The sequence below is a fragment of the Mus pahari genome, chromosome 10 (assembly GCF_900095145.1).
Source record: "Mus pahari chromosome 10, PAHARI_EIJ_v1.1, whole genome shotgun sequence".
Classification (NCBI taxonomy): domain Eukaryota; kingdom Metazoa; phylum Chordata; class Mammalia; order Rodentia; family Muridae; genus Mus; species Mus pahari.
Window position 1 is genome coordinate 109,991,421 of NC_034599.1, and position 26,883 is coordinate 110,018,303.

At 42.8% G+C, this 26,883-nt stretch overlaps 1 protein-coding gene across 8 annotated transcripts in view; it reads right to left on the bottom strand.

The window, feature by feature from the left end:
• Positions 1-26,883, bottom strand: part of Rbms3 (RNA binding motif single stranded interacting protein 3) — a 682,938-nt gene that overhangs the window by 463,948 nt on the left and 192,107 nt on the right. For all 8 annotated transcript variants that reach the window (XM_029542747.1, XM_021206005.2, XM_021206004.2 and 5 more), the window contains one exon: positions 10,965-11,023. In XM_029542747.1, coding sequence (XP_029398607.1) covers positions 10,965-11,023 — 59 coding nt within the window. The remainder of the gene's footprint in view (positions 1-10,964; positions 11,024-26,883) is intronic.

Consider the following 26,883-nt stretch of genomic DNA (forward strand, 5'->3'; position numbering starts at 1 on the left):
ATGCAGCTTTAGTGAGTTGTCACCCATGCTGGGCGGGGCTTTGGATGGTACAGATGCCTGTCTGTCCTGTGTAGGTCAGGAGAAGGTACTGGAGCTTTGGGCGCTGGAGTTGCAGTCAGTTGATGGATACCCAGATTGCTTGATGGGTGTGAGATCTGAACCCTGCTCCTCTACAGAGCAACCGGTGCTTTTCCATGCTGAGCCAACCCTTCAGCCCCACTTAGCTCTTACGTAGTTACCATACGTGCAGCACAAACTCACTATTGCTGTCTTAGATCACTTCTCCCCAAAGAAGAAAAACCAAGGAACCTGACAGTGACCTGCAGGAGGAAATCTTCTCCAGGGTGTGCCACACAAGAGAAGCCTTGCCAGCAAGAAGCGTACTGTAGTTTTGGGGCTTTGTTTTGATCGTTTTCTTTTGTTTTTGAGAATTATATTTCATTAAATTAAAATAAAAAACCTTAAGGCAAATATGAAATAAATATTTAACTTCTTCTCTCAGAATAAAATTATATTACAAATATTTTCCACATGTGATCTTTGTATAACACCATGACAAATACAAGTGAATCTATAGGTATAGGAGATATGATAATTTTAAATATGAGTTGTATATATGTATATATACATTCTACTTAGAACAGATGTCATTTCTTTAGCAAAGCAATGGAGGAGGATATGGGTGCGCAGCTGAGTAGATGGGTGGGCAAACTCTTGGCCAGAGGAATAAGGATGTAGGTGCAAACCCCAGGACCACAAATAAAAAAAACATGGGGGGTAAAGAAGGAAAACTTGGGGGAAATTTTACATTAGTTAGGGTTTTCTTTCACCATCTCCTTCTTTATTTAATGCCCTGTGTTTCTGTGAAAGAATACAGTATTTCTCATAATTCTTATACTTTAAATACAAAATTAGGGGTTTTCTGGTCTTGGATTCTCCATAACTGAGGTGATCCCATGGGCTCTTTGAAAAATTTCAGGTCACTTTAGTTTTTAAAGATGTATTTTTATAGCTCTGTGTGTGTGTTTGTGTGTGTGTGTGTGTGTGTGTGTGTGTGTGCACGCACATACACATGTACGCACACACATGAATATCATGTGTGATCAGGTGCTGGCTCACAGAGACCAGAAGAAGGTGTTCAGTTCCCTCCAGCTGGAGTTACAGGCAATTGTGACTTGCTAGATGTGGGTCCTGGGGTCTCAGCTTGGGTCCTTTATATGTATCCACTCATGACCCCTGAGATGTCTCTCCAGTCTCACAAATCACACTTCCTCGATACTATTGAGTGGGGTGTGCTCTGTATTTTACCTCATCAGTTAACTTTTTAAAATTTTTATTTTACTTTAGCCAAAGAATTCCTAGTCTCATGCTTTCCAAGGGGTCTCACAGGTCGCACCAAATCCTGCCTTTGACCTCACTCTTTATATCTGGTTGGTTTTTCACATCACCTTCGTCCGAAGGTTCACAGTCTTCTCTGCCCGTGGTGTCCCGGAAATCTTTTGTTCTCCTTCTTGATTTTTCCCATGCAGGGCAACTTCCGACAGTGGCGTCGGCCGTGATTGGCAGTTTGATAGTTTATTAGGGTTCAGCATCTCACTAGAGGCACCACAGAGAAAGCTTCTTCAGCAGCTTCAGGGACTCCACTGCCTTCCCTGTGGGGCGGGGCTGACATCAGTGGAAGGAGTGGCAGGTCTACCTGGATGTGTACCAATGAAAACAACCTGGATGGGGAATGTAGGGAGGTGGCTCACTGGGCAAGAGTACCTGCTGTTCAAGCATGAGGACCAGAATTGTTTAACCCCACCCCTGCCCCCCGCAGGCACCCACATGAAATGGTGGGAGTGGCTTCTGCTTGTAATCTCAGCACTGTGGAGGCAGAGACAGGGTAGTATTGGGGTTTTCTGGCTGCCAGCCTAACTCCAGGCTCAGTGAGAAGCCCTGTCTCAACACAAGAGGCAGAGACTAAAGGCAGGATACACTGCATCCCCCTTGAGCCTCCATGCATGCACATAGACATGCTTACGCTCCCCCCAACACACACACACCATCTGCACATACACAACACACATCCACACCCACCATGGTCACACATATACAAACTAAATTAACAAATAATACAATGAAATGGACTGCCTCTTCCTTAACAGATTTAGAAGTTGACTGCAAGCCACACAGTTCTCTTCTCTCACAGCACAGGGCAAAGCACATGCAAGGTTGTTAATGATTCTGTAAACACAGTCCACAAATATTTTATCTACAATATTTTGTGGGTAAAGAAATGGCCCAGCCAGATAATAGCTACTTGTTAAATGGTGACAAATGACACATGCATGCTTTAAAGTCAGGTTATGATTTTACAGCTTTCTATTTTTGGTGTTTTGCTGTGCACATGAGAATAAATGTCCTCATTTAAACTCCAGAGTCTTCAGATCTAACCCAAATGGAAGGAGCATACCTGGTTCAATAGCAGTGAGATTAACCAATAAGCTAATACATGCAAGGCGAGCCTCAAACCTTGTGGCTATGGAGCCCATCCTAAATGTGCTCCGCTTCAACACAGACAGACATAACAACAAAGCCAGAGTCTAAAGGCTTTTTTTTTTCTTCTTTGTGCCTTTGAACTTGTAAAGCAACACTGCAGAGTGGCCAAGATCACAGAGTGTGAACAAAGAAATATTTTCTTTCCAGGACCTATCCGACTCAATCAGAATGAACCCCACCCCCTGCCAGTGTGAGGGAACGCACTTTTCCCCAGCAACATCAGACTCACAGGCCTTGGTATTCTATAGGCAACTGCAAAATGTAGGGAAAAACATCCTCTCAGCATTTCTCCTCGAGCTATCAGCAAACCCTGAGTCGCACACGGCTTCCACACTCAGCACAAGCGCAGGACTGTAGGACTATGTATGCCTATGGCATGGTTCCCACAAGCAGAACCCCAAGACCAAACCCACAGAGGGGTTCACTTGACCTGTGCACCTACAGCTTGCCACATGACACCAAACAGTTTTCAGATTTGCTTTGTCACACAGACAGGCTCATTTGATGATTGAGAAAAAAAGATACGCATAAATACTAAATAACTTTTGCAAGAAATGTTAGTATTATATTCATAGTTCTTGGTATAGGTATGAACAGAAAAGTATTAGGAACATATATACTTATTTTTATTTTTCCCCTATGCATGGGGATGGAACCCAGCACCGTGTTTGCACTATTAAAGCATTTTGCCATGGACCTATGGCCCCATTTTATATCTGAAAAACATTCTTCTTGATATTTGAAAGTTTTCTTATTAACATGGTACTAAATATAAACATTTTAAAAATTATACTTGTTTCCTTACTTTATTTGTATGTATATGCCTGTGTGCAGGATGTCCTGGAAGCCAGAGGGAGTACTCGGAGTTACCAGCTATTATGAGTCTCTGTGTGGGTGCTGGGAGATAAACCTGGGTCTTCAGCAAGAGCAGTGAGTTTCCATGGCCACTGAGACATTGCTCCAGCCCCAGTGTTGGCATTTTAAGAAATTTACAGATGCATATACACTATATCTGTACACCATACATGATCAGGGTTTACATATTACTTTCAACATAGATTCGTATCTAGAATCTCTCATATATTTATATAATTATAGATGAACAAAAATGGATACTCAAACCAGAGAACGGGATGAACTCTAAATCATAAAATAATTCTTCTGACTTCTTTCCAAGACTAGTTCAGTGAAACACATTTGTCACTATGCTTTTGGCATCTTGATATTTCTCACAGGACTTGGGGGTTCCTCTGAGGTGACATCAGAGGTTCCCACATGAGAAAGTAAGGGCCTAGAATTCAAGTAGCCCCTAGAATTGCCCTGTGGGCTGAAGAGCCCAGGAGTAAGAAGTCTCACATGGGGTTGGAGGTGAATACACACTAGACAAAGAATACAAACTCAGTACAAAGGTATATACATATAGCCATATAGACCCACACACATATACAGGAAAATTGTTAAACATCAAAAATAATGGGCCAGTAAGTCACATTATGATTATGACTGAAGACAACATAACTATACCAGCCTGATTTAAGCTACTTAACATTTCATTGTAACTATTAAAATTTGGCTAATAAATCATATTATCACGAATAAAAGATCTGGAAAGTGAGAAACAGTATTAAATGCTGTTGTATGAAAACCCATGATTTAAACACCAATGCTTCTTGTTAGATGTAATGTTTGCAGTTACTTCTTATTACTTTTGCCTAATATGTATATAGCAGTCAGTAAGCAATGGAGCAAGCATGTCACTCTCCAAACCACGAGAAAGAACCTATCTCATTGCTTATTCTTGGAAGTTTTCAAGTTAAGAATGAATCAACAACAACGACAACAATTTTAGTATCCTGGTACTGGAAACAGATGATCATCAAGGATGACTTTGGGCAGAGGAACAGCCTTTGGCTATCTGGTTGAGGAACACTATCAAGGCATCATAGCAGGCTTGGGAATTTCATAGAGGTATGTTCATCCCATGGACCACAGGTTGCATGACCCCTGGATATCTATGAATGTGACCCAGCACAAAATTATAAACCTATAAACATACTTAAAACATTGTACTTTTTTTTCATTGTTTTTAGTTTGCTTGTTCTTGGTACATCGTTTGTGTGATGTGTGAGTGTGAACTTTGGAGGTAACAATAAGGTCTCAAGATGTCCGAGGGTTGGGCATGTCTGTATAAACAAAAGGCATACAACAGCAAGATGGTCAGAAGTTACCGGAGTCTCCATAGGAACTAAACTTCTGGAAATAACTGGGAGCTGATATTAATACCCACTAAAGCACATGCACACATGTGTGCACACATACACACGTGTACACATGCACACAGAGTACATGCACCCATGCATACATGCACACATGTACACATGCACACATACAGACATATACACAGCACACATGCATAAATGCATGCTGCATGATGAGGTGAGGTGTCAGATCAATGTCAGAGTAGATGAGGGAGCCCCAAGAGGAGCCCCAAGGAACTATCACACATCCCTTGTCACACAGGGAAAGATATTTGCCTGAAGTGAAACTGTCTGGTCTTTTCATTTATTTATTTATTTATTTATTTATTTATTTATTTATTTATTTATTTTTGTAATCTGATCCCATTATTTGAAAATTGAATAAATGTGTTTTTCACACCATTTTCTTTCATGAGCCTCTTGCTCAATAAACAGTGAGCCCACCTGGTTGGAGGTACCTAGTCCTCTCAAAATGCAATTCCTCAGACTCATAAATTTCACAGAACATTTATTTTTTGCACAGGTTGATTTCAGAAAATAAAAGGCACTTAAGAAGAGCTCTCCACAGCATGCTGCCAGCCACCCTCCTCTGCTCGAGCTGTTTCTCTATGAAGGACCTGAGGGTAGCCATACTACCTGGCTGTATTAAGCAGTCCCACACGCATGAACGTACACCCCTGCTCTGTGTGTGTCATGCCCATGCAGATGCAGAGGTTACTTCACACTCGGCCATACCTGAGACTATCATGAGAGACTAAACCACCTCCTCCCTTCAGGCTCAGGGGACTTTTCATTCCTGGCCCTTCCTGAATGTCCTCTATCAATAAGCCTCCTTAGCAATTAAGACTGGCATGAGAACTATATTGACCACTTCTAAACTTACTCCCCATCCACATACTAGAAAGAGTTTTAAAGCACACAAACAAGCGTGGGACGCTGAGAGTGGCTGCGCATCATTGAATCCCAGCGCTTGGGAGGCAGAGGCAGGCAGATCTGTGCATTCTGGGCCAGCCAGAGCTACCATAGCAAGACCCTGTCTCAAAAATAAAATAAATATGTAAACATATGGTGGGAAGATACCTCAGTAGATAAACTATTTCCTACACAAGCCTGGAGACCTGAGTTTGGATCTCTAGCAGTCCAGGTTGCAGGTGGGACCTAAAAAAACCAAAAAGCCATCTTCTAGAAGTTAAGGCAGAACCGGGGCCTGGGGGTTGATACGTGGAGGCCAGCTGATGCCTTCCGTCTGCATCCTGAAGGAGACTAACATCCGTATTTTTCTGATGTCTTTCAAAACTTGAGGACATTCAGCCTGTGTAGCATTTTATGGAAAACTGATGACATATTTAAAAAAAAAGAGAGAAACATAAATAAATAAATCCTCGTCTTCTGACAGGTCTGCTTTGGTTACCTTGCCTCTGGCTAGAGGGGAGCTTGTAATGTGAAGGTTAAATCCAAGTTGTGTCCCCTAAGGACAACCTCCACGATTTTAGTAATTTACAAACAAACTCCAGACACCTCCCAGACTTTCATCTTTTTCCTAAGAAACTGTCCATGGAAGACTTAGCTGCTGCTTACTGTTTAAAACAATAAACTGTAAATTGTGTTCTTCAGAGTCAATTACACCTGAGATTAGTTGACACAGCAAGATCATGAATGGCCATGATCACACACATATATAAAAGGTCACACACATATATAAAAGGAAAGGAAAAGCACTATTGAAATCAGCTCAATCGTTCTGGGCACTGCATTTATTTTTTTCTTGAAAATACCTCAAAATAGATGTAAAGAAATATGAAAATGACAAATAGCTGTGGTCCTGCACTAACACAATTTTCCTTTCTAATGGTGCCCTGGACTTCGTGGGTAACAAACTTGCTGTCCAAGCGTAAGGACCTGAGTTCGAATCCTCAGGACCCACAAGTAGGAGTGGTGACCCATCTGTAATTCCAGCACTAGGAAAAAAGAGACAACAGATTCCCCAGAGAAAGCTAACGGGCTAGCTGTGTGTGTGTTTAATTGAGAGACCTCACCCCAGTGAATAAAGTAGATCCAATTAAGGCAGATTCCTAACATCATCTTTGGGCCTCTATAAACAAGCACACATAGGTTCACACGCACTTGAAATACATGTGTTCTCAAACATGAAGCATGCATATACACCACACACACACACACACACACACACACACACACACACACACACACACACACACAGCCTCCTGGGCAGGAGGGATGGTCAGCAGGTAAAGTGATTGCTATACAAACAAGAAGATCTGAGTTCTTATCCCTGGAACCCACATAAATGTTGACATGCCTCTTAAGAGGCAGAGATGGGAGTGCCCCTGTAGACTGTCCAGCCAGTCTAGCTGAACCAGTGAGCTACAGATTTGGTGAAAGTCCTGTATTAAAAGTAAGATAGAGAGCAATCAAGGAAGATATCTGACATTACACAAGTATATGCACATGCACACACATTTATGCCCACAGCACTGACACAAATAATTAACATAAGTCGCTAGAATTTTATTTGAAGTGTTTATTGTGTGTGTGTTTAACTGAGAGCACATGTATATTGTGGACATTTTTCTGTCCCCTGTGGCTGCCTAACTTGTTCTGTGGACACTATTGCTCTTACAGTCCTCTTACATTTGAAATCTCAAGGTTTATCTTTATTCATGTTTATGTATGGGTGTGTATGTGTCTCTGTGTGCGCATATGTGTGCAAGTACTGTCATATGAAGTACTGTAGAGCTTTATCTGTATGTATCATCACAACCCACTATGGACAAATCCTTCCTGTCACCATTAGCTCTTCATGCACAGGATTCAGTGGGGCTGAGTGACTGAGCCTAAGCCACATAGCTTGTCCTCTGAGAGGCAAATACACCTGAGCGGTAAGACTCCACTGTAGTCACAGGGACAGCTCCCACGTGTTGACACCTCTCCATATATAATATGCTCATTCCAATATTCTTTTTATATTGATTTACCTCCATACCATTAAATATTTCCCAGGGTTTTGACACTGCAGTCCTCGCTATTCCAATCTTAATAGCGATATAACAGTTTTATATACCTCAGAAACCAGCAGTTTCATATTATCTGTATTTCTCTGAATACAGAGGAAGAACAGTTAGCCTTGTGTGGCATATATGGTCATAGTTTTGAAGACAGGTTTGGATAAAGTATTTGAGAAAATTTTTGCGTGTCACAATAGTATCAACCTTATACCCTTCACGGCTCTTTTTTCTACAAGGCCTTTGTAGAAGGTTTTGCTCATGGAACACATCACTAAGAGGGATGGGTGGGTAAATTTACATTAACCAGCATAGATGGTATGTATGCTTCATCTGCTACCTCAGTGCACCTAAACTATCATTGTCAATTGCTGACATCGTCCTGTTCCTTGTGGCTCTCTAACTTGTTCTGTGGACACTATTTCGCTTACAGTCCTCCTAATCATCATTATTATTTATTATTATGTGATTGTAATAATCCATAATAAGAATAATTTTTATTTATGTTTATGTATATGTGTATGCATTTTTCTCTGTGTGTGCATATGTGTGCAAGCGTCCACAGGAGATAGAAGTGGGCATCAGATCCCCTGGAGCTGGAGTTACAGGACGTTACAGGATGTGGTGCACAGCCCATCAATTTGGTGGATCCTCTGCAGGAATATCAAGTGCTCTTAATCACTGAGCCATCTCCTCAGCCTTTCTAGATTGAGGTCTGCTTGCTTGCTTGCTTGCTTTTGCTTTTCCACAACATTCCTCCTTCCACAGGACCAGTGAGTAAAGTCTTCATACCCCCCCACACACCAAGACTACAACTTAGATTCTTTTATTATCAGATCATAAAAAGCCCCCCCCCCTTCTCCACTCTGGGTCTCTGACATTAGTCTCATTATTTCACTACCTGGCTTTCCAAATGAGGTTTTTTTCTGGTCTTTCCTAGTTTCCCTTTTCGAGGACTCTAATTCCCTTCTTCATTCCTCAGTGACGGGCTAATCAAGTCCCTGCACCTTGGCCAGCTCATATGTATTCCCTTCTTCTTCAGCATTTTCCATGGCCACCATAAGCAATTATCAGCAATTTTTCTCAAATACAATTGTTTATCCTATTTTTATATACTGGTAAAAACTTCTGAAATCTCTCAGTCACCCCCATCCTACTAGGGTGTTAGGAACCAGGGTGACACCTTCCTCATTTCCTCCCCTAGAATTGTAGGTTGATAACATATGGGTGGATGGATAGATATATGATAGACAGACAGACAGACAGACAGATGACAGACAGATAGATAGATAGATAGATAGATAGATAGATAGATAGATAGATAGACAGATAGACACACATTCTCTACTTCTTAGTAATTCAGCTCTGCTCATTTTTTTCTAAAACATCTTTTCTGAAATACACAGAAATCAAAGTACGATTGCCACAAACAACTACTACTAAGAGACCCATGTTGTATACAGGATGCAATTTCATTTTGTTTTACTTAACATTTTTCTTTTTATTTTATGTGTTTGAGTATTTTGCCTGCATGTACATGTGTGTGTGTGTGTGTGTGTGTGTGCGCACACACGCGTGCGCGCGCATACACCAATTGTATCCAATGCTCACAGAAGCCAGAAGGGGACATGAGATACTTTGGGACTGGAGTTACAGTTGTGAGATACCATGTTGGTTCTGGAAACTGAATTCAGGTTCTCACAAGTGTTCACAATCACTAAGATCCAACAGAGACAATTTTTAAAATCTCCAAAGTTCTGTGCCTCTTCTCATTGACCACAGTAACATTCCCTGGTATAACTTTACATAATAACTGTAAGGGTATGTAAAATTTTAAGTTGTAAAATCTCCCTGAGCATCTAGCGTTCATGGCCAACCCTTGCTTTCTTAATTTTATAATTTTCACTCCCAAGAAAGAAACGTTCTCCTCCACAGTATTCTGTAGTTTCTTCTGGGATCTACTTGCCACCCTGACAGTGAAGCTAGTATCACAACGGTCCCCCTGAAGATGTTGGGATTTGCTTCTCTGTGAGTATGTGTGTGTGCATGTGAAAGCCAGAGGTGTGTGCCCTGGGCACCTCCCTTGGTTTCCCCACCTTTGCTGAGGCAGGCTCTATATGAATCCAGACCTCACAGATTGAGCTAGTCTAGGACAGATGACCCCCCGCCTCTGCCTTCCAGGTGCTGAGACTACGGGCAAGTGTCTATGCTTGCTCATCTTAGGGTGTGTTTGCTTTCAACGGTAAGCTGAAGTATTTAGAGACAGAACTTACAAGCTGATGTTCTCTGTCTTGTTCCTGTTTAGTCCTGAGCTGGTCAGAGACAAGCAACACTTTTCTTTGAAAAGCTACTGAAATGGATCTGACTACCATTACCCAGAAGGTCAGGATACATTTAGAAGGACATGAATGTCCTTTGCTAACACTGGCACATGCTCTTTTTGGCTTGCCCACAGTGCTTGATTTAAGTATTACAATGCACACTGGATTAAGGGCAAGAAATAATATATGTGACAAGAAGCATTCTAATTTCCCAGTCAGAACCAAGTCATGTAGCAGTGACTGTATAGATTATGCAAATAATTTAATGTAACCTTTAAACATTGTGTGAGATTCCAGACATGAGGAAACGCAAGCCACAGACATTGTCAAATGATTCTGGAATATTTCCAGCAGGGAGAGAAAAAAGCCTAACTTAATAATACCTTGAAATCTTGTGAGATATTTATAGCCAAAGCATAGATCCAATTGGCCCACCATTAAATTCGTTCCTGTCAACAAATTTTGCAAGAGCTCTGAAGAACAGAGAAACGAAAGCATGATTTGCCCGAGACCATTCCCCTCAGTGCACCCCATCTTTACATAGGAAATCAATTTATATCATTGATAATAGCATTCAAATTAGACCAACCCGAAGTTGTTAGGAGGTAATTTAGTTTTCTGTTGAAGCAATTTGATACTTGTCCTGATTTGTGATTTTCATTTTGTTTGTTAATGAAAAAAAATTAATGAGCAACGTTACCAGGAATGCAACCCATCAAAGCACTGACAACGTCCCACGGGTTTGCCATGCCCCGTACACCATGGTCCCCGTGCCGCTGGTGGCACCATCGACTGAAGGGTAGGGAGGAATTCACACCTACCTTTGCACTGATTCGTATTCTTGTCAAGAATTGCCTTTGTGGATACGATTTTTCCATACCTGAGAGAGAGAGAGAGAGAGAGAGAGAGAGAGAGAGAGAGAGAGAGAGAACAAAGCTCTGTGTTATTGTAACCCAGTGAAGACATTCACATGACCTTCATGAACATTGGGGCACACACTACTTAGCACAGGTGCATCTGGGAGGGTGACCGCCACTCTCACACCAGGATACTCTTGTACCCGCTATTCTGATACCCTGGGACTCTGCTTCTGTGGGCGAGCACTGGACTGGACCTACAGGCATATGCCCATCAGGCTGGCACAGGTATCCATGGAGGGATGTAACATGCAGAGCCAGCTGTGTACCTCCACAGGAAGGCGTGCTGCCAGGCTGGGGCCTGTGACCAATTCTTACTCAGACCTCTGCTGTTGTCTTGAACATTTTAGTCCAGCTCCTCACAACCACCACATCTCCTTCTGTAAAATTAAGAAGTTTCAGGCTGGGGAGTTAGCTCAGTTGAGAGAGTGCGTGGCTGGCATGAACTGTGTTCTGGATTCAGTCCCCAGCAACCCATTAACCAGATATATTGCTAAACTTCTGCAGTCACAGCAGACAAGAGGTGGGGGCAGGAGGATCAAGGGTTTAAGGCAATCCTTGGCCACATGGGGGATTCAAAGTCAGCCTGGAATATATGAGACTCAGTTTCAAAATAATAATAAGGGGCTGGAGAGATGGCTCAGAGGTTAAGAGCACTGACTGCTCTTCTGAAAGGTCCTGAGTTCAAATCCCAACAACCACATGGTGGCTCACAACCACCCGTAACAAGAGCGAACACCCTCTTCTGGAGTGTCTGAAGACAGCTACAGTGTACTTACATATAATAATAATAATAAAATCTTTAAAAAAAAGCCGGGCGTGGTGGCACATGCCTTTAATCCCAGCACTTAGGAGGCAGAGGCAGGTGGATTTCTGAGTTCGAGGCCAGCCTGGTCTACAGAGTTAGTCCCAGGACAGCCAAGGCTACACAGAGAAACCCTGTCTCGAAAAAAACAAAAAACAATAATAAAAATTTATATAACAATTATTATATAAAATTTATTATTTTATAAAATAATGAATTTATTATTATTATTATTATTATTATTATTATTATTATTATTATTATTATTATTATTATGTCCCAGAGGATCCTACATCCTCTCTGACCTCAACCAGCACCAGGGGTACATGTGGTGCACAGAAATGCAGGCAGGCCAAACACCTATATACACAGAATAAGAAAGCAAATAAACTTAATGAATAAATAACAAATGGGATTCCTGTGAGCAGTGGATGATTGCTGAGAGGAACACTGTTCCCCTTGCAGGGTTGTTCTGAGGGCCGATGCGTTCGCCTGCAGCACTGGGGGCAGGCAGCATGGGAGGCAGAATAGCTGCCTCTATACTGGCTTTTCCTCACACCGCTCTCTCCAATCACCTCCATCAGAGGAGCAGTCCCTGAATTCTCAAAATCTTCCACCAGGAGACAGATGTGGCCAGTAGGGGTGAGTGTGAGGCTCTGCAGAGTCTTTGGCTGGCAGGCACAAAGTCCTGGGTTCAATCCTCAGAGTTGCATAAACTAGAAGTGGTGGTGCATATCTGTCATGCCAAGTGTTGGCAGGGGAATCACAAGTTCAAGATATCCTTAGCTATGTAAGAAACCTGAGGCTTTCCTGTGCATGCTGGGATACCATTCGACCGTTGCCTTCCTTTTCTTTTTACTTTCTTCAAGACGTTTTCTTCATATAGTATATCATGGTCATATTCTTTCCCCTCCACTATATTTCCAGGCTAGCCCAGAACTAAACATATTCTTGCCTCTGTTTTCCTAGCCCTGGGATTGCAGGCAGCCATTCACGTGCATTTCCTGTTCACATTCTAGTTAATCCTCAAGTTTTCTGTCTGGAGAAAATTGGGGGGAGCACAAAGGTCCTTATGTTCACATTGAGCAGTCGGGGAATGAGGAGTGTTGAACAGGCAGAGTTTTCTCCTTCAAAGGGAGACAGAGGTCTACAACTCATCCTCCCTGGTGGTGGCTAATAACTAGGCAATCTTCATGTTGTCTGTTGGGCCTGGTCATACTAAGCTCTCACAAGCAGGATCAAAGATATTTAATAATCTACGTGGCCATTAAACAGTGCGACCAACCCCTCCATTGCTCTCCAAACTCCTACAAGCATGAGTGGAGATGGCACATAGCCAAGACGACCCCTACATTCTCTGTATGACACGGGCCACACCAGATCCTCCCCTGGGCCCTTAAGGTAACACCCATCGTTAGGACTCATCTTCATGGAAGAAGTTGCATGTACTCTGAGAAAAGTTGTGCATAATTACGCCTCACTGTGTTACACCAGGAAGTGTTTACAAGTTGTACCATACTTAAGTATGCCTAAAATAAACTGCCCACGTCAGACTTCAGAAGTTTGAACCAACACCAGCTACTGAGCCCATTGAACCAGATTTTCTTCTTGCCTCGTTTGGATTATTACTCTGCCAGCCATGGTGTTTGCAGAGACCCCCACAGAAAATAGCCAATAAAATATACCATCATACTTCAGTACTATCCCTAGAGGAGAAACTTCCACAGGTCATATCAGGTAACCAGATGGATACTCCCTAGGTATGGGTGGCTCAGGAAAACGGGTGCTTTAAAAAAGAAAAGTTGGTGTGACTATCTTCAAGAGTATTCTTGTGGGAACTGTGAGTTGGAAATAGATGAATGTGGATCCCAGCGGTGTCTATGTGGTGCCACGTGACAGGATGCTCTTGGGGTTTACTTCTGTGACTGTGCACCAGGATTCCTTGGAGACCACCGTGAACTCAACTTGATGAATGTGCCAATCAGCCATGTGTCCATGGAGATCTACGTGTGGACGGAAGAAACAAGCTACCACTGTGACTGCACAGGTAATGGATCTACGGGGACATACTGTGAGACCTTGGTGCCTCTTTGTCAGTCAAAGCCTTGCCAAAAGGATGTAACACGTGAAGGCACTGTTGACAGCTATATTTGTCACTGCTGGCCTGGATACCCAGTACCTTGTGTGAGACGGACATAAATGAATGCAGTAGCAATCCCTGATAGTTGGGTGTGTGTTGGGGCAGGGGTGTGCCAAGTTGTCCTCATAAGACCCATATGGACACGACACACTACTGCTGGCTTGCCTTCCTCCTTCAACTACCTTGGAACCTCAAGCTATGCTTGTATCTGTCAGCCTGGGTTCGCAGACAAGACTTAGCATAGCTGTCCTCTGAGAGAGTTCACCCAGCAGCTGATTGGAACAGATGCAGAGGCCACAGCCCAACATTGGACAGAGCTCAAGAAGTCTGTGGAAGAGCTGGGGGAAGGACTGAAGAATCCAGAAGGATTCTACAGGAAGACCAACAGATTCAACTAACATGGACTTTTAGGGTCTCCCAGAGACTAAGCCACCAATAGAAGGACATGCAAGGACTGGATCTAGCCCCCGTTCCCTGCACATAAGTAATACATGTGCGGCTTAGTCTTCATGCAGATCCCCCAACAACTGGAGTGGAGTCTTACTTTGAATCTGTTGCCTGCCTGTGGTTCCTGATCTCCTAGCTGGGTTGTCTTGCCTGGTCTCAGTGAGAAAGGATAGGATGTACCTAGTTCAATAGTGACTAAAGGTGCCAGGGTGGGTTGAATCTCCCCAGGAGGGACCTCCAGCTTCTCGGAGGTAAAGGGGAGGGGGGTGGAGGAGAGACTATGTGAGGGGGACTGGAAGGAGGGCTGCAATCAGGATGTGAAATGGATAAATAAAGTTATTTAATGGTAAAATGTCTGTAATGAGAGAAAAGAGGAGAGAAAGAAGGGGGGAAAGATGGAGGGGCAAAAATGTCATTATTCTGTTGAAAAGTAACACTAACACAGTATTCAAGAGATTAGAGGAAGGAGGGAGAGAGAAATGGAGGCAGGGAAGGAGTGGAGGAGGAGGAGGAGGAGGAAGAGGAGGAGGAGGACACAGACAGACACAGAGTTCAAAACAGAAAACTAATGCACAACAGGTATAGAATCCTTAAGATAAAACTTCTGAACTGTATTTAAAGAAGTTTTTAAAAATACCATCTGATTCTCTGTCTCTCTTTATTTTTTTTTTCATCTTTATTTTATGAACGTTTTGCGTGCATACATGCCTCTTCTCCACATGTGTGCACGTTCCAGGTGGTTCTCAGAAGAGGGCATCAGTTACCCTGGAATGGGTGGCTGTGAGCCACTGAATGGGGTCCTCCGTAAGAAGTGCTCTTAGCCGCTGAGCTGTCTCTCTAGCCCCACTTTATCGGTTTCTAAAGCTAGTCCTGCACTATTCTTTTTCCGTTAAGTACTTTCAAAGTTGACACTTAGTGAAGACACAATTAGAAATGAGCGCATCTCACTCTGAATCCCATCCAACAACAGCGCTCTGAGACGATGCTGTCCTACTGTGCTGAAACAACCCAAATGCCTGTCCCACTCAGTCAGTGCTTTATGTGAAAAACTATAGTACTGCTTTATAGTAAGGAAAAAAAATAGTGGATGCACTCCTGCAGAAAGCAGGATTAAAAAATTAAAGCATTAATTATTTTGTTAAGTAAATAAAATAAAGAGAATAACTTTATTTTCCAGAAATGATGATATAACTGTAAATCCATCTCTCTGTCTCTCTCTCTGTATGTCTTCGTTTCTTTCTGCGTCTGTCTCTCTGTGACTCTGTTTCTCTCTGTCTCTCTGATTTTCTTGCTCTCTCTAGAAAAGATACAAACCACATTTGTTCTAAACTACCCTCATCCATACTAGTGAATATACACTCCAGGCTCAGCTTTCCAGTGCAGCAGAAGCCAGAAAGAGCAGAACGTGAATGCTTCCCAAGTCACACTCACAAGCACGTTCATACATGTGTGTGCACACGCACACACACTTATCATAGTTGCAGGAACTTCATTCCCGGGTTCAGAGAGAAGGTATTACATTAACAATTATGTCAAAAAGTTTGCTTTGAACCAACAGAGATGGTATTTAACGGTTGCTGGTCACAGTTCACACCTGGCTGCTCATGGTGACAAACAGGTGCTTTCTGCATAGCAGGCATGGGATTCTCCACGATCCACAGTCAACAAGTGTTATACATCATAAATTCGAGGCTAGTTTTAATTTCTCCCTTTTTGCCTACATCAAGGACAGAGTAGAAGGCTGTCTTGTGCCTGGGGCAAGCACTCTACCTGTAGGCTGTTCCCTCGGTTTCTATGCTATTTAAAGGCCCAAACCACTTACACACACACACACACACACACACACACACACACACACACACAGAGTTAGATAAAATCCTATATATTTTTATATGCTTTAAGCTTAAGGCTAGCTGTGACCATATATAACCTACCTCTTCTTTTTAAGGTTTAGATCAAGATTTAAGTCTTGGTAAAGATTTTCTTCAGCTCTGTCACCCATGAGTGGAAGACGAAACCTGGCCTTAGAAAATGTGACCGTGTCACTAAATAATGCCTGAAAATGGACAGCCAAGGGGGTCCCATGAGCTTGCTGGAACCTGGAGTGCCAGATAAATCCAATCCCCTTTGCCATCCCTTCATTTCCTACAGCAAGACGAGATAAAGTACTCTCCACAGCCAACTCCTGCAGGGGCGGAAATGCTTGGTGGAAATAAATAAATTGAGTAAGAGAACTTCTATTGTAAGCCTTTCCGTGTGGACGTTCCCAGCCTGCATGGAGAGCCCCTTAACAGCCCTGGCAGGACACTCTTTGAAACCAGCATGCACCACTCCACTTTGTGTGTACATGTTCACCAACTACCCAATGTGGTCGCAGAGTTCCCAGTTCAGCCAGGGTTCAAACACCTTCCTTATGTTCAGAATGCTCTTTAAAATGGTAACTAGTAAGGCTGGAGAGATGGCTGGGATAGTTTGCATATGCTCGGTCCAGAGAGTGATAGTCTTAGGAGGTGTAACCTTGTTGGAGTAGGTGTGGCCTTGTTGAAGTGGGTGTGTCACTATGGGTGTAGGCTTTAAGACCCTTGTCCTAGCTTCCTGGAAGCCAGTCTTCTCCCATTTTCCTTCAGAATCAGATGTAGAACTCTCAGCTCCTCCTGTACTATGGCTGCCTGGATGCTGTCATACCCCCAGCTTGATGATAATGGACTGAACCTCTGAACTTGTAAGCCAGCCCCAATTAAATCCTTATAAGTTTTGCCTTGGTCATGGTGTCTGTTCACAGCAGTAAAACCCATAACTAAGACAATGTGCAGTAGTGAAGAATATATACTGCTCTTGCAGAAAATCCTACCTTCATTTTCAGCTGTTATGCTGGGTAACTCAAACTGTCCTGTAACTCTAGCTCCCCAGAGAACCTACACCTCTGGCCTCTTGGGGCGCCTGCTCTCATGTGCACATAACCACACACAGACACACATGTCCATAATTCCTAATAAAATTCCTATGTTTGTGATTATCTTCTTAAACTCCTTTCACACATGCTTCTCAATACACATTTTACATTTAATTTGTAAAAGGAATAGCCAATACTCTCTGGCATTTATCCTTTGTCTTACGTTGCATCAGCATCAAACTGTATTTGCTGACATAGTTCATTGTTTCATACACAAGCCTAATTTAAACTCAAGGCTTCTTTTATTTGCCAAAGTTGAAAGGAAAATAACCGCTATGATGGGTTTGCTCTTCATACATTATTAAGACATCAAATTGGTAGGATATTTCTACAGAGAATTTATTTTTGAATCCTTCACCACATCACCCACTGTGTATATTAATTCAAAAAAAAAAATACAGGCAGAGACTAAAGATAGAGTCTCTGCCGTCAATTAACTCTCAGCTAAGTCATTTTTCACATGCCTTGTGTGTGGATACCAGACGCAGAGAAGGTATCACATTCATTTAATGGATGAAACACTATCCATTTAGCAAATGTGATTTTTTTCCCCCTACTTCTTGGGTGGCTCATTCATTTTCTTTTTGGCACTTAGGAGCGCTAATGGAATGTGTTTGTAGGTGGAGTGACCTGCTTGGATTGCGATAGGGATCAACCCATGATAAACTACCCCAGCCTCACTTCATACACACATCCACAAAAATTTATATTTGGGGAGATGGAGACTTGGCTAAGTGGCTTAGAACACTTGCTGTTCTTCCAGAGGGCCTGTATTTGTTCCAGAAGCCACACGCTGTCTCATACTGGCCTGTGGACTCCAGCTGCGGGGGATTCTTACTGCTCCCTTGGGGCCCTACATGCCAGTGGAGTAAATAAATTTATGCAGATATACATACACATAAAATAAATAACAAAGTGTTAAAGTTGTTAGAATTCATATTTTGAACAATTAACTACTTTGAGCCACACATGAATGGCCAAGGGCATACATAATTGTGATGGGTGAGAGTAAGTATATTCCTTCCAAATGAATCTACTGGCATCTTCATCCCCAGACTCTCAGAAAGCCACAGTAGTGGGAGCCAGGGCCTTTCTAAGAGACTACTAAGGTAGAAAAGACGCCATGTGAGCAGACCTTGGTACAGTATGATTGAGGCAGGCACAGAGGAAAGACATGAGAAGATGCATGGAACCATACAGCTATCTACAAAGTACAGAGATCCCATGGTAGAAACAGGCACGCACACAGCTGGGTGTCAGTGTACAGAACTGAGAACGGATACATTTTTGTTCAGCCATCTAGTGTAGTATTTCTCTATGGCAACAGCAACACACTAATATAATAAATACCTCTTCCCCTGGGGCTGCTGGCTTTGGGGGAAGGGAAGGGACCGGAGGGAACTTGGTGGACAGTATTCCTCTTTTAAATACTCCCTATAAGAAACGCATAAGAGAACATCTAGAAGTGGAAACTGAAGCAAAGTTTTTAGAGAAGGGAGTATTTGAAAAAGGGTGATACTTTGACAATCAGAAATGCTATTAATTTTTTAATTTATTATTTATATTATAATGTGTTTACATACAATTTTATTTATTTAGATTATTTTAAATAAAATGGTCTATAAATATACTATATATCATTATATAATAAATATAGTATGTATAAAATATTATATAAATAGATTTACTTAAGGTGTACACATGAGTACACATGTGCATGAGTGTGTATGTGTGTGTGTGTGTGTGTGTGTGTGTGTGTGTGTGTATGTATAGTGTGCTTGCATGAGTGCACTATGGTTTGTATGCAGAGGTCAGAGGACAATGTGAGGAAATCAGCTTTCTCCTTCCACCCTAAAGGACCAAGAGATCAAACTGAAGTCCCTGGGCTTAACAGCAAGCACCTTTATCCACCAGTCCTTCTCACTAGCTCAGAGATGACTTTATATATCTTAGACATAAGAGAAACAAATGCAAAACACACTTCCCTTCTGGACAAGTGTGCTACTATCAAACAAAGTATTGTTGCCACCACGCTAACAGTAGGCATGTACCATCACAGTACTATAATTCTGTACTTCAGATTTGACCCACTCTAAATAACATCAACAAACTAGTCCTCAAACTTTAATGCCTGCCTAAATGCCATAGGGGACTAGCTGGCACTGATGGGCAGACTGGCCCCGTGAGTGAAGTTCTCTTTCAGTAGATATGACATAAAACTGTAGAGTTTATATCTCTTATCAGGTCCCTGGGGGTCTTCTGCTGTCGTTGTCCTCTTGAGGGTGATTGCTCCAGAGATGAACCAACTCCAGAACACTTCCCAGGTCCATCCCTCGGGGTTCAGGATGAGGTAGACACCTACAGGTAGCAAGGGTGTCCCCAGCACACAGGACACTGAGCTGCTGAGGGCCAAGACCCTGACATCATGCTCACTAATGGTACATTGTACTGACAGTGGCCTGAGTCCCACTATGCACTGTGCCTGGGCTTCAAGAAGGGGTCTACACTGACTCTACAGGAGAAAGAGATCAAATGATCAAAGGGAATGCAGATGAGATCTGATGAAGGGGACAAAGGGTCCCCAGACTAGCAGTCTTCTAGAGAGATGTTCTAGCTGAGAGAGCGTCTGGCCGGCACTGCAGCAGCATCAGGCCCCTGTGGTGGAGCTGACGGTTATGTGCTAGAGAGCAAGGAGTGAGCATTCTGTCTGAGGAAGATCAAAGCCCAGGGGGGCAAATAAGTCACCATCCACAGCTCATCTAGAAAGTTTTCGCTGTCCCATGTTTTAAACAGAAAAACCTGTTCTTTTGTCTCGAGAATAGAATGTGTTGAAAAACAGATCTTTTGTGTGGTGGTGCGTGTGTGTTTGCACAGGCACGCATGTGTATGCATGAGTACCTCTGCACAAGATCAAAGGTCAGTTTGCAGTCATTTCTCATGTACCATCCATGTTTTTGTTTGTGACAGGGTCTCTCACTAGTCTGGTGGCCAATGAACCCCGGAATGCCTGTCTCCACCTCTGTTCCCCAGCCTGGGCATGTGAGTGTGTGACAAGGCCCTGCTGCTTCTATGTGCATTCCGGGGGGTTAAATTCAGTTCCTCGTCCTTGCAAGCAAGCGCTTTACCATCTGAGCTATCTCTCTCTAGTGCAAAATGACCCTCTCTCTTTTTTCAGTTCTCACTCTCAGTTATTAATCATTCGGCTAATGCAGTGACAGCTTACAACACAGGTTCAGCTGCTCTGACATTCCTTCACAAGTGATTTTAAGAAGAAAGAGAAGGAAACGCAGGCGCCGTCTAGGTCACACTCTTCCTTCACCTACAATGAGAGTGGACGGTTAAAAGTTTGGCTGAGTTAGGATGCCATGCAGAGAGAAAGCTGGCGAAAATCATTAATTATTAAGTATGCAGTGTTCCCACCATCCTTTAATCAGAAGCAAGCGTGAACCTGAAACAGCCCTCGTCACCCCAAAGTGGATATTTTCTGTTTATTTTTTCATTTAATTTTGTTGTCATTTTAAAAAAATATTTATTTTAAAGTGTGTGCACTATCTATAGCAGCCAGAAGAGGGCGCTCTGGATCCCCTGGAGTAAAGGTGACTGCAGGAGTACTAATCATGCTAACCACTGGGCCATCCCTCCACTTTTTTTTTTTTTTAATGAAAATTACATTAAACCCATTTTTATGGAAGATAATGTACTTTGAGGAAATCTCCCTCAGACCCTATCCCACTCCCTCTACTTCATCTGATATTTTCAATTTTTAAAAATGGAATGACAAGCCGGGCGTGGTGGCACACGCCTTTAATCCCAGCACTCGGGAGGCAGAGGCAGGCGGATTTCTGAGTTCGAGGCCAGCTTGGTAAACAAAGTGAGTTCCAGGACAGCCAGGGCTATACAGAGAAACCCTGTCTCCAAAAACCAAAAAAAAAAAAAAAAAAAAAAAAAAAAAAAAAAAAAAATGGAATGACATCATGAGATTGCTAACTCCTCTAAGTAATAACTCCAAAATGGTACCTTAGGTTATAAAATTGGATTGTACAACAGGTGTCTGAGTTGCATTTCTGTGACTGTGATAAACTACACTGACCCCCAAAAAAAGAGCAATTTGAAGAAAAAAGGGGTTTATTTCAGTTTTCAAGTTTAGGTTATAGTCGATCATTGTAGGAAAGTCAAGGCAGGGCCTTCAGATAGGCGGTCACATCACATCATAGTCGAGAGCAGAGAGCGATGAATACATGCCTGCTCACTTCCTTGCTTGCTCCATGCTCAGCTCACTTTCGCCACTCATATAGTTGAGGGCTCTTTGATTAGGGAATGGTGCCACCCACAGTGGACTGGGTCTTCTGACATCAATGTATTTAATTAAGATAATCCCACAGAGACATGCCTATAGGCTAACCTAATAAAGACAATCCCTCACTGAAACGCTCTTCCCAGGTGAATCTAAATTGTACCGAGTTGACAATTAAAGTAAATAATTACATCAGGAGGATCTGTCCTCTTAGCTGGTGACAGTGAGAAACAGCTCTCCCTGTAAGCAGCACTGTGGATCACAGTCATGTTATATTCGTCTTTGGGTTGCTTATTTGTTGTTGTTGTTGTGTTGTTGCTGTTGTTGTTGTTGTTGTTTTTCCCTCATCCAAGCACATGACTCTTCACTATGTTCAACATTCTTTCACATTTCATCAATGGATATGGAAAGCCAATAGACTTTTAGAATCAAACAATACAGATTTGCCTCTCAGCCCCATCTGATCTGAGATAAATTTCTTAACCCCTCAGTCCTGTTTCTTGATCTACACAATATGACTACTGAACTCTACTTTGCACAGTGGCTATAAAGATAAGATGAATAGTATGTGTTAAAACCCTCAGCATGATGTGTAGCCGGTTGGCATGGTTCTCACTCCCTCTCTAGGTCATGCCTCAATACTTATGCAGTTAGTGTTCAACATGAAAGCAGCTCAGATATTTATGCTTGGCATTCGATGTCACCGGCATCTCCCAACTCATGGCCGGTGCAGGTCCCCCACCAACTGTGCACCCCCAAAGGATGGTACATCTTTGTAAGACTCAGAGCCAATGAGGACTCACACTTCACTAGCGGCACCTCCTCCTGGCTGTACCTAACGTCTTCTCTATCTGTTCTCCAGGCTCAGCCACTTCCCATGTCACATTCCCAGAAGCCTTTGCCTCACAACCTTCACCAGCCTGCACTGCTCTAGTTCCCTAACCCACACCTACCCTCTTCTCCACAGGCCCCTTTCCTGGACACAGGCCATGAAAGTCATGGTGGCTGGCTGACCACCTGTTGACCCCGACATTCCTTGGACCCCACTGCCTGACAGCTTCCCCATTATTCATGCACCGCTGAGTGTGAAAGGCACCAAGGCTGTTCTGTCAGAGTCCACTTTGTAGTATCAATTCCAACTGTGTTCTTTTAGATTTTGGAGATTTTAAGTGCCTCTCAGGAATTCATGGGTCTCTGTATTAGAATCTCTCTTAATCTGTCCCATTGTTTGCCATCTACATTTATTCTCATGAACCCATGGTGGTCTAGAAGTTAGAAAAATATCTTCTCTTTACAGAGGAGGAGGAGGAGTCAGTGGGTGGGACCTGCAGTCACATCCATGAGACTGATGCAAGTGAAATTGCAAAATCAGAATCCAATCAACACAAGTCTGGCTGCAGATCCCATGTCCCAAAACATCAGGAGCAGACCCTCACCTCAGCTGTCACCTTGCCTTCCTTCTGTTCTCCTCTATGTCTCTGCTTCAGTTGCTGAATGAGTCTGTGAAGTCTATGCACTGTCTCCCTGACTATCAAATACATTTTGATTTGAAATGTTTATGTTTCCCAAGTGCCAAGTGTCTCATAACTATTTTCTCAGAACGGAAACATCCCCTCCTAGAAAGAAGGTCTGCAAGACTCTGCAAGTAAACAAAACTTACAAGGCCCAGGAAGGTCCTGACATTTACAAGATTCACAAAACCATTCCTTACCTCTTTCCTCTGATCACTCATCCCCAGTAACTCTCTATGGGAGCAAAGGGATGATAGATGCTTGCTACCACAACCAACTTTAATGTGGGTTTTGGAGCTGTAAATTCACTTCATATTTGTGTGGCAAGCACTTTGTCCACTGAACCATACCCCTAGTTCCATGTCAGGCAACTATTTCAGAGCAGAAATACCTACTGATAGGCATTTCTACTACCCCACCCCACCCCGGCTCTCCCCTGATGCCCTGTACTCCCCTCTGCTCCCTTTGCACCTTCCCTGTGACAGGCTGCCTTAGATATTTTATTTCAAGTTCTCACACATACACAGTAAGTTGATCTGATCACTGTTGTTTTGAAAAGGGGCCTCCTGTAGCCCACACTGCCCTTATGCTTGCTATGTAACCGAGGATGAGCTTTAATTTCTGATCCTTTGGCCTCCACCTACCAAGGGCTAGAATTATAGGTATGGAGCGCCGCACCCCATTTGTAAGAGGCAGGGGAGGAAGCCAGAACAAAGTGTTTGTTTGGCAAGCGATCTACCCATGAGCAGCAATCTCGGGCCTCACTCACAGGGCTGAGATTTTTAAAGATGAAAAACAAAGCCTGAAATCTGAAACATTAGTTTCTTGTCCAAGTTCATACCACTTTTAAGTAGTGTTGCTCATATTTACATTCAGGTCCATTTAGCTGCTTCTCTTCCCTTGATTTCCTTGATTATTACATACGATGAACACACCCAGATAAAAGTCTGCCCTCTGGCCAGTCAAAAGGCTAAAGAACCATTTAATCCTTAAAGGATCCAAATCCCCCAGTAATCATACACACAAACATTATTAAAATTAAAATTCACTTATAAGGAAAGGCATTCTTCAGGGAAGTTTAGAGTTACCATGCAGTCCGTTTTAGCACACTGCACATGCAACATGGATTGATCATACAAGGTTACTGTAGTCTCACAAATAGCTGATACGGCAATTTAAGAAAGATATCAGCGCTTGAATTGCATAAATGGACTCATCTGTAGGCTAAGCAGTGTTTAATATAAAACCTCACCCACTTTACCTGGCACCCAGCACATGGGATGACTTCTGTGGCTTGGGGAACATTGTTCTAGAATGCAACCTTTGTTAGAGACTAAATTACCTTTTGTTTCCCCTCTCAAAACTAGGTACTTAGAAATGCAGTCACCTATCTAGATACTTAAGAGGTAAGAATGGTGGGTGACACATCTGTCAATATTAGTGTCCTCTTAAAAGGACAGAGAGCCTTGCCTATCAGCACTTGAGGATGCAGCCAAACGAAGGTTCTATGGATCATACAGAAAGACATGACCAGCCATGGAATCCACCAGTGTCTTTATTTCAACTCCCCAGCCTACATAACTGTTTAAAAGCCATTCATTTGCCTACAGTCACCCAAACGGGCCATAATGACTAGTGTTGCTGACATGTATGACATGTCCTAGAAAATGCTTTGTTTTCTTAACAGAATAGTAGCTCCCACACCTAGCATGAGTCTGCCAACTTTATCCTCCCCCCAAGATGGCTGCTACCACAACTCTTTGTTCCTCCTTGTAAGTCAACTGACATCCTTCCGCCTTTCTATTTTCTGTCTAAATCCAATGGGACATGGAGACATCTCTGGTCAAGACGACACTGGATGACAAGCTGGGTTTTTTTGTTTGTTTGGTTTTTTGGTTTTTTGTTTTTGTTTTTTTGTTTGTTTGTTTTTAATAGTAAAGTACAGTATTTTATCATTAGTTTATTCATTCTGTTGGGTCATTTCTTATCCAGACACTGGAGACTTCTTCAACAGTGGAGTGAGTCCACATGTTTTTGTTACACAGAACAGCACGTGTTCATTGAATGAAAAAAATACAGTGTAGCAATGGCCTCATTCCTGACAATGGGGTAAGAAGGCAAGGAGAGTCAGCTACATACAGACAAAGATTGATTTCCTGTTTTGCAAAGCAGCCAAGTGTCTATCTTACCAACAGGAACGAACACACTACTTCCTCATACCTGACACTCAGCACATTTACTCTCTTCATCCAAGGAGAGAGTGGGGCATAGCCCCACACGAGGACCACACTCAGAAAGAGTGGTTTTATTGGTTTATTTTTAAGATTTCATTTTGACTTTGAACTTTGTGTATTTGTCTGTGACTATCTGGGTTTGTGCCTGTGAGTGAAGATGTCCACGGGAGCCAGAAGGAGCTGTCTGATCCCCTTGAGCTAGAGGTACAAAGAGCTGTGAGCCACCTAACACATGCTATAGAAAGAGAACGTTCGTCATCTACGACAGTGATGGAGCATTGAGCCATCACTCCAGCCCTGGAGAAAGGGTTTCAAAGTCTCTATTGTAAAATGTTTCACAGGCTCATGTTATGTTAAATCCATAAAGACAAGCCAAAAAAGGAAGAAGATGAGGAAGATGAGGAAAAGGGGAAGAGGAGAAGGAGGAGGGGAAGAGGAGGAGTGAGAGGAGGAGGAAGAGGAGAAGAAATATAATGAAGAGAAATTCATCAACCACGTGGAGGCTGCTCTAAACTGTTTAGTGGATACAGGTTGCACGGTCGAAATGAATGTCCAGGGCAAAAACCAACATAGTCTCAAGAAGGTTCATCCATAAGAGCAGGATCCCCTGACTGCGGTTGCATCTTTCTGAGCTTCACAACATTTAAAACACAACTCTGTGATTAATTTACATGTATGCATGTTGTGGCACATGTGTCTGTGCCCATATACATAAATACACACACACACTCACACATACACACACACATACACACACAAACACACACACGTATTCAGGTAGAAGAGAACTTGGGTTTTTATTTCCCCAATACATCAGGTTTTGGTATTAAATTTTGAGAAGCATATTCAATAAAGCTGCTTTGCAACCCTCCAAAGAAGGGAAAGCACAGGTTCTGTGTATATTCAACTAACTCCTAATAACAAAACCCAACGATGTGGCTCAGTCATCTCTGGGAAATGACCACCTTCATAGATTTCTGTATTATACACAGAACATTTGAACTTTTACATAAAGACTGTAATTCCCTCAGTGGGAGAGTGGAAAGGCTTACGGAGAGGGGCCTGGAAAGCATTCTGGATGAACACAGGCTCTTGTGGTCATCCTCTCACAGAACGGAAGCTGTAGGGGAGGGAAAGCTTCGTGGTGGTGGTATAATTTAATTCTGTGGAGTACAGATAAGGGAAAGAGTATAGGAGACTGGAGAGGTGGCTCAGTAGAGTGCTTGCTGCTCTTCCAGAGAACCTCAGTTTGGTTTCCTAGCACCCACTTTGGATAGTTCAAGACTACCTGAAACTCCAGCACTAGGCAATCAGTTGCCTTCTTCTGGGCCCAAGGGCACTTGCACCCAGATGGCATACACACAAATACCAAATACAGACACACATTCTCTCTCTCTCTCTCTCTCTCTCTCTCTCTCTCTCTCTCTCTCTCTCTCTCT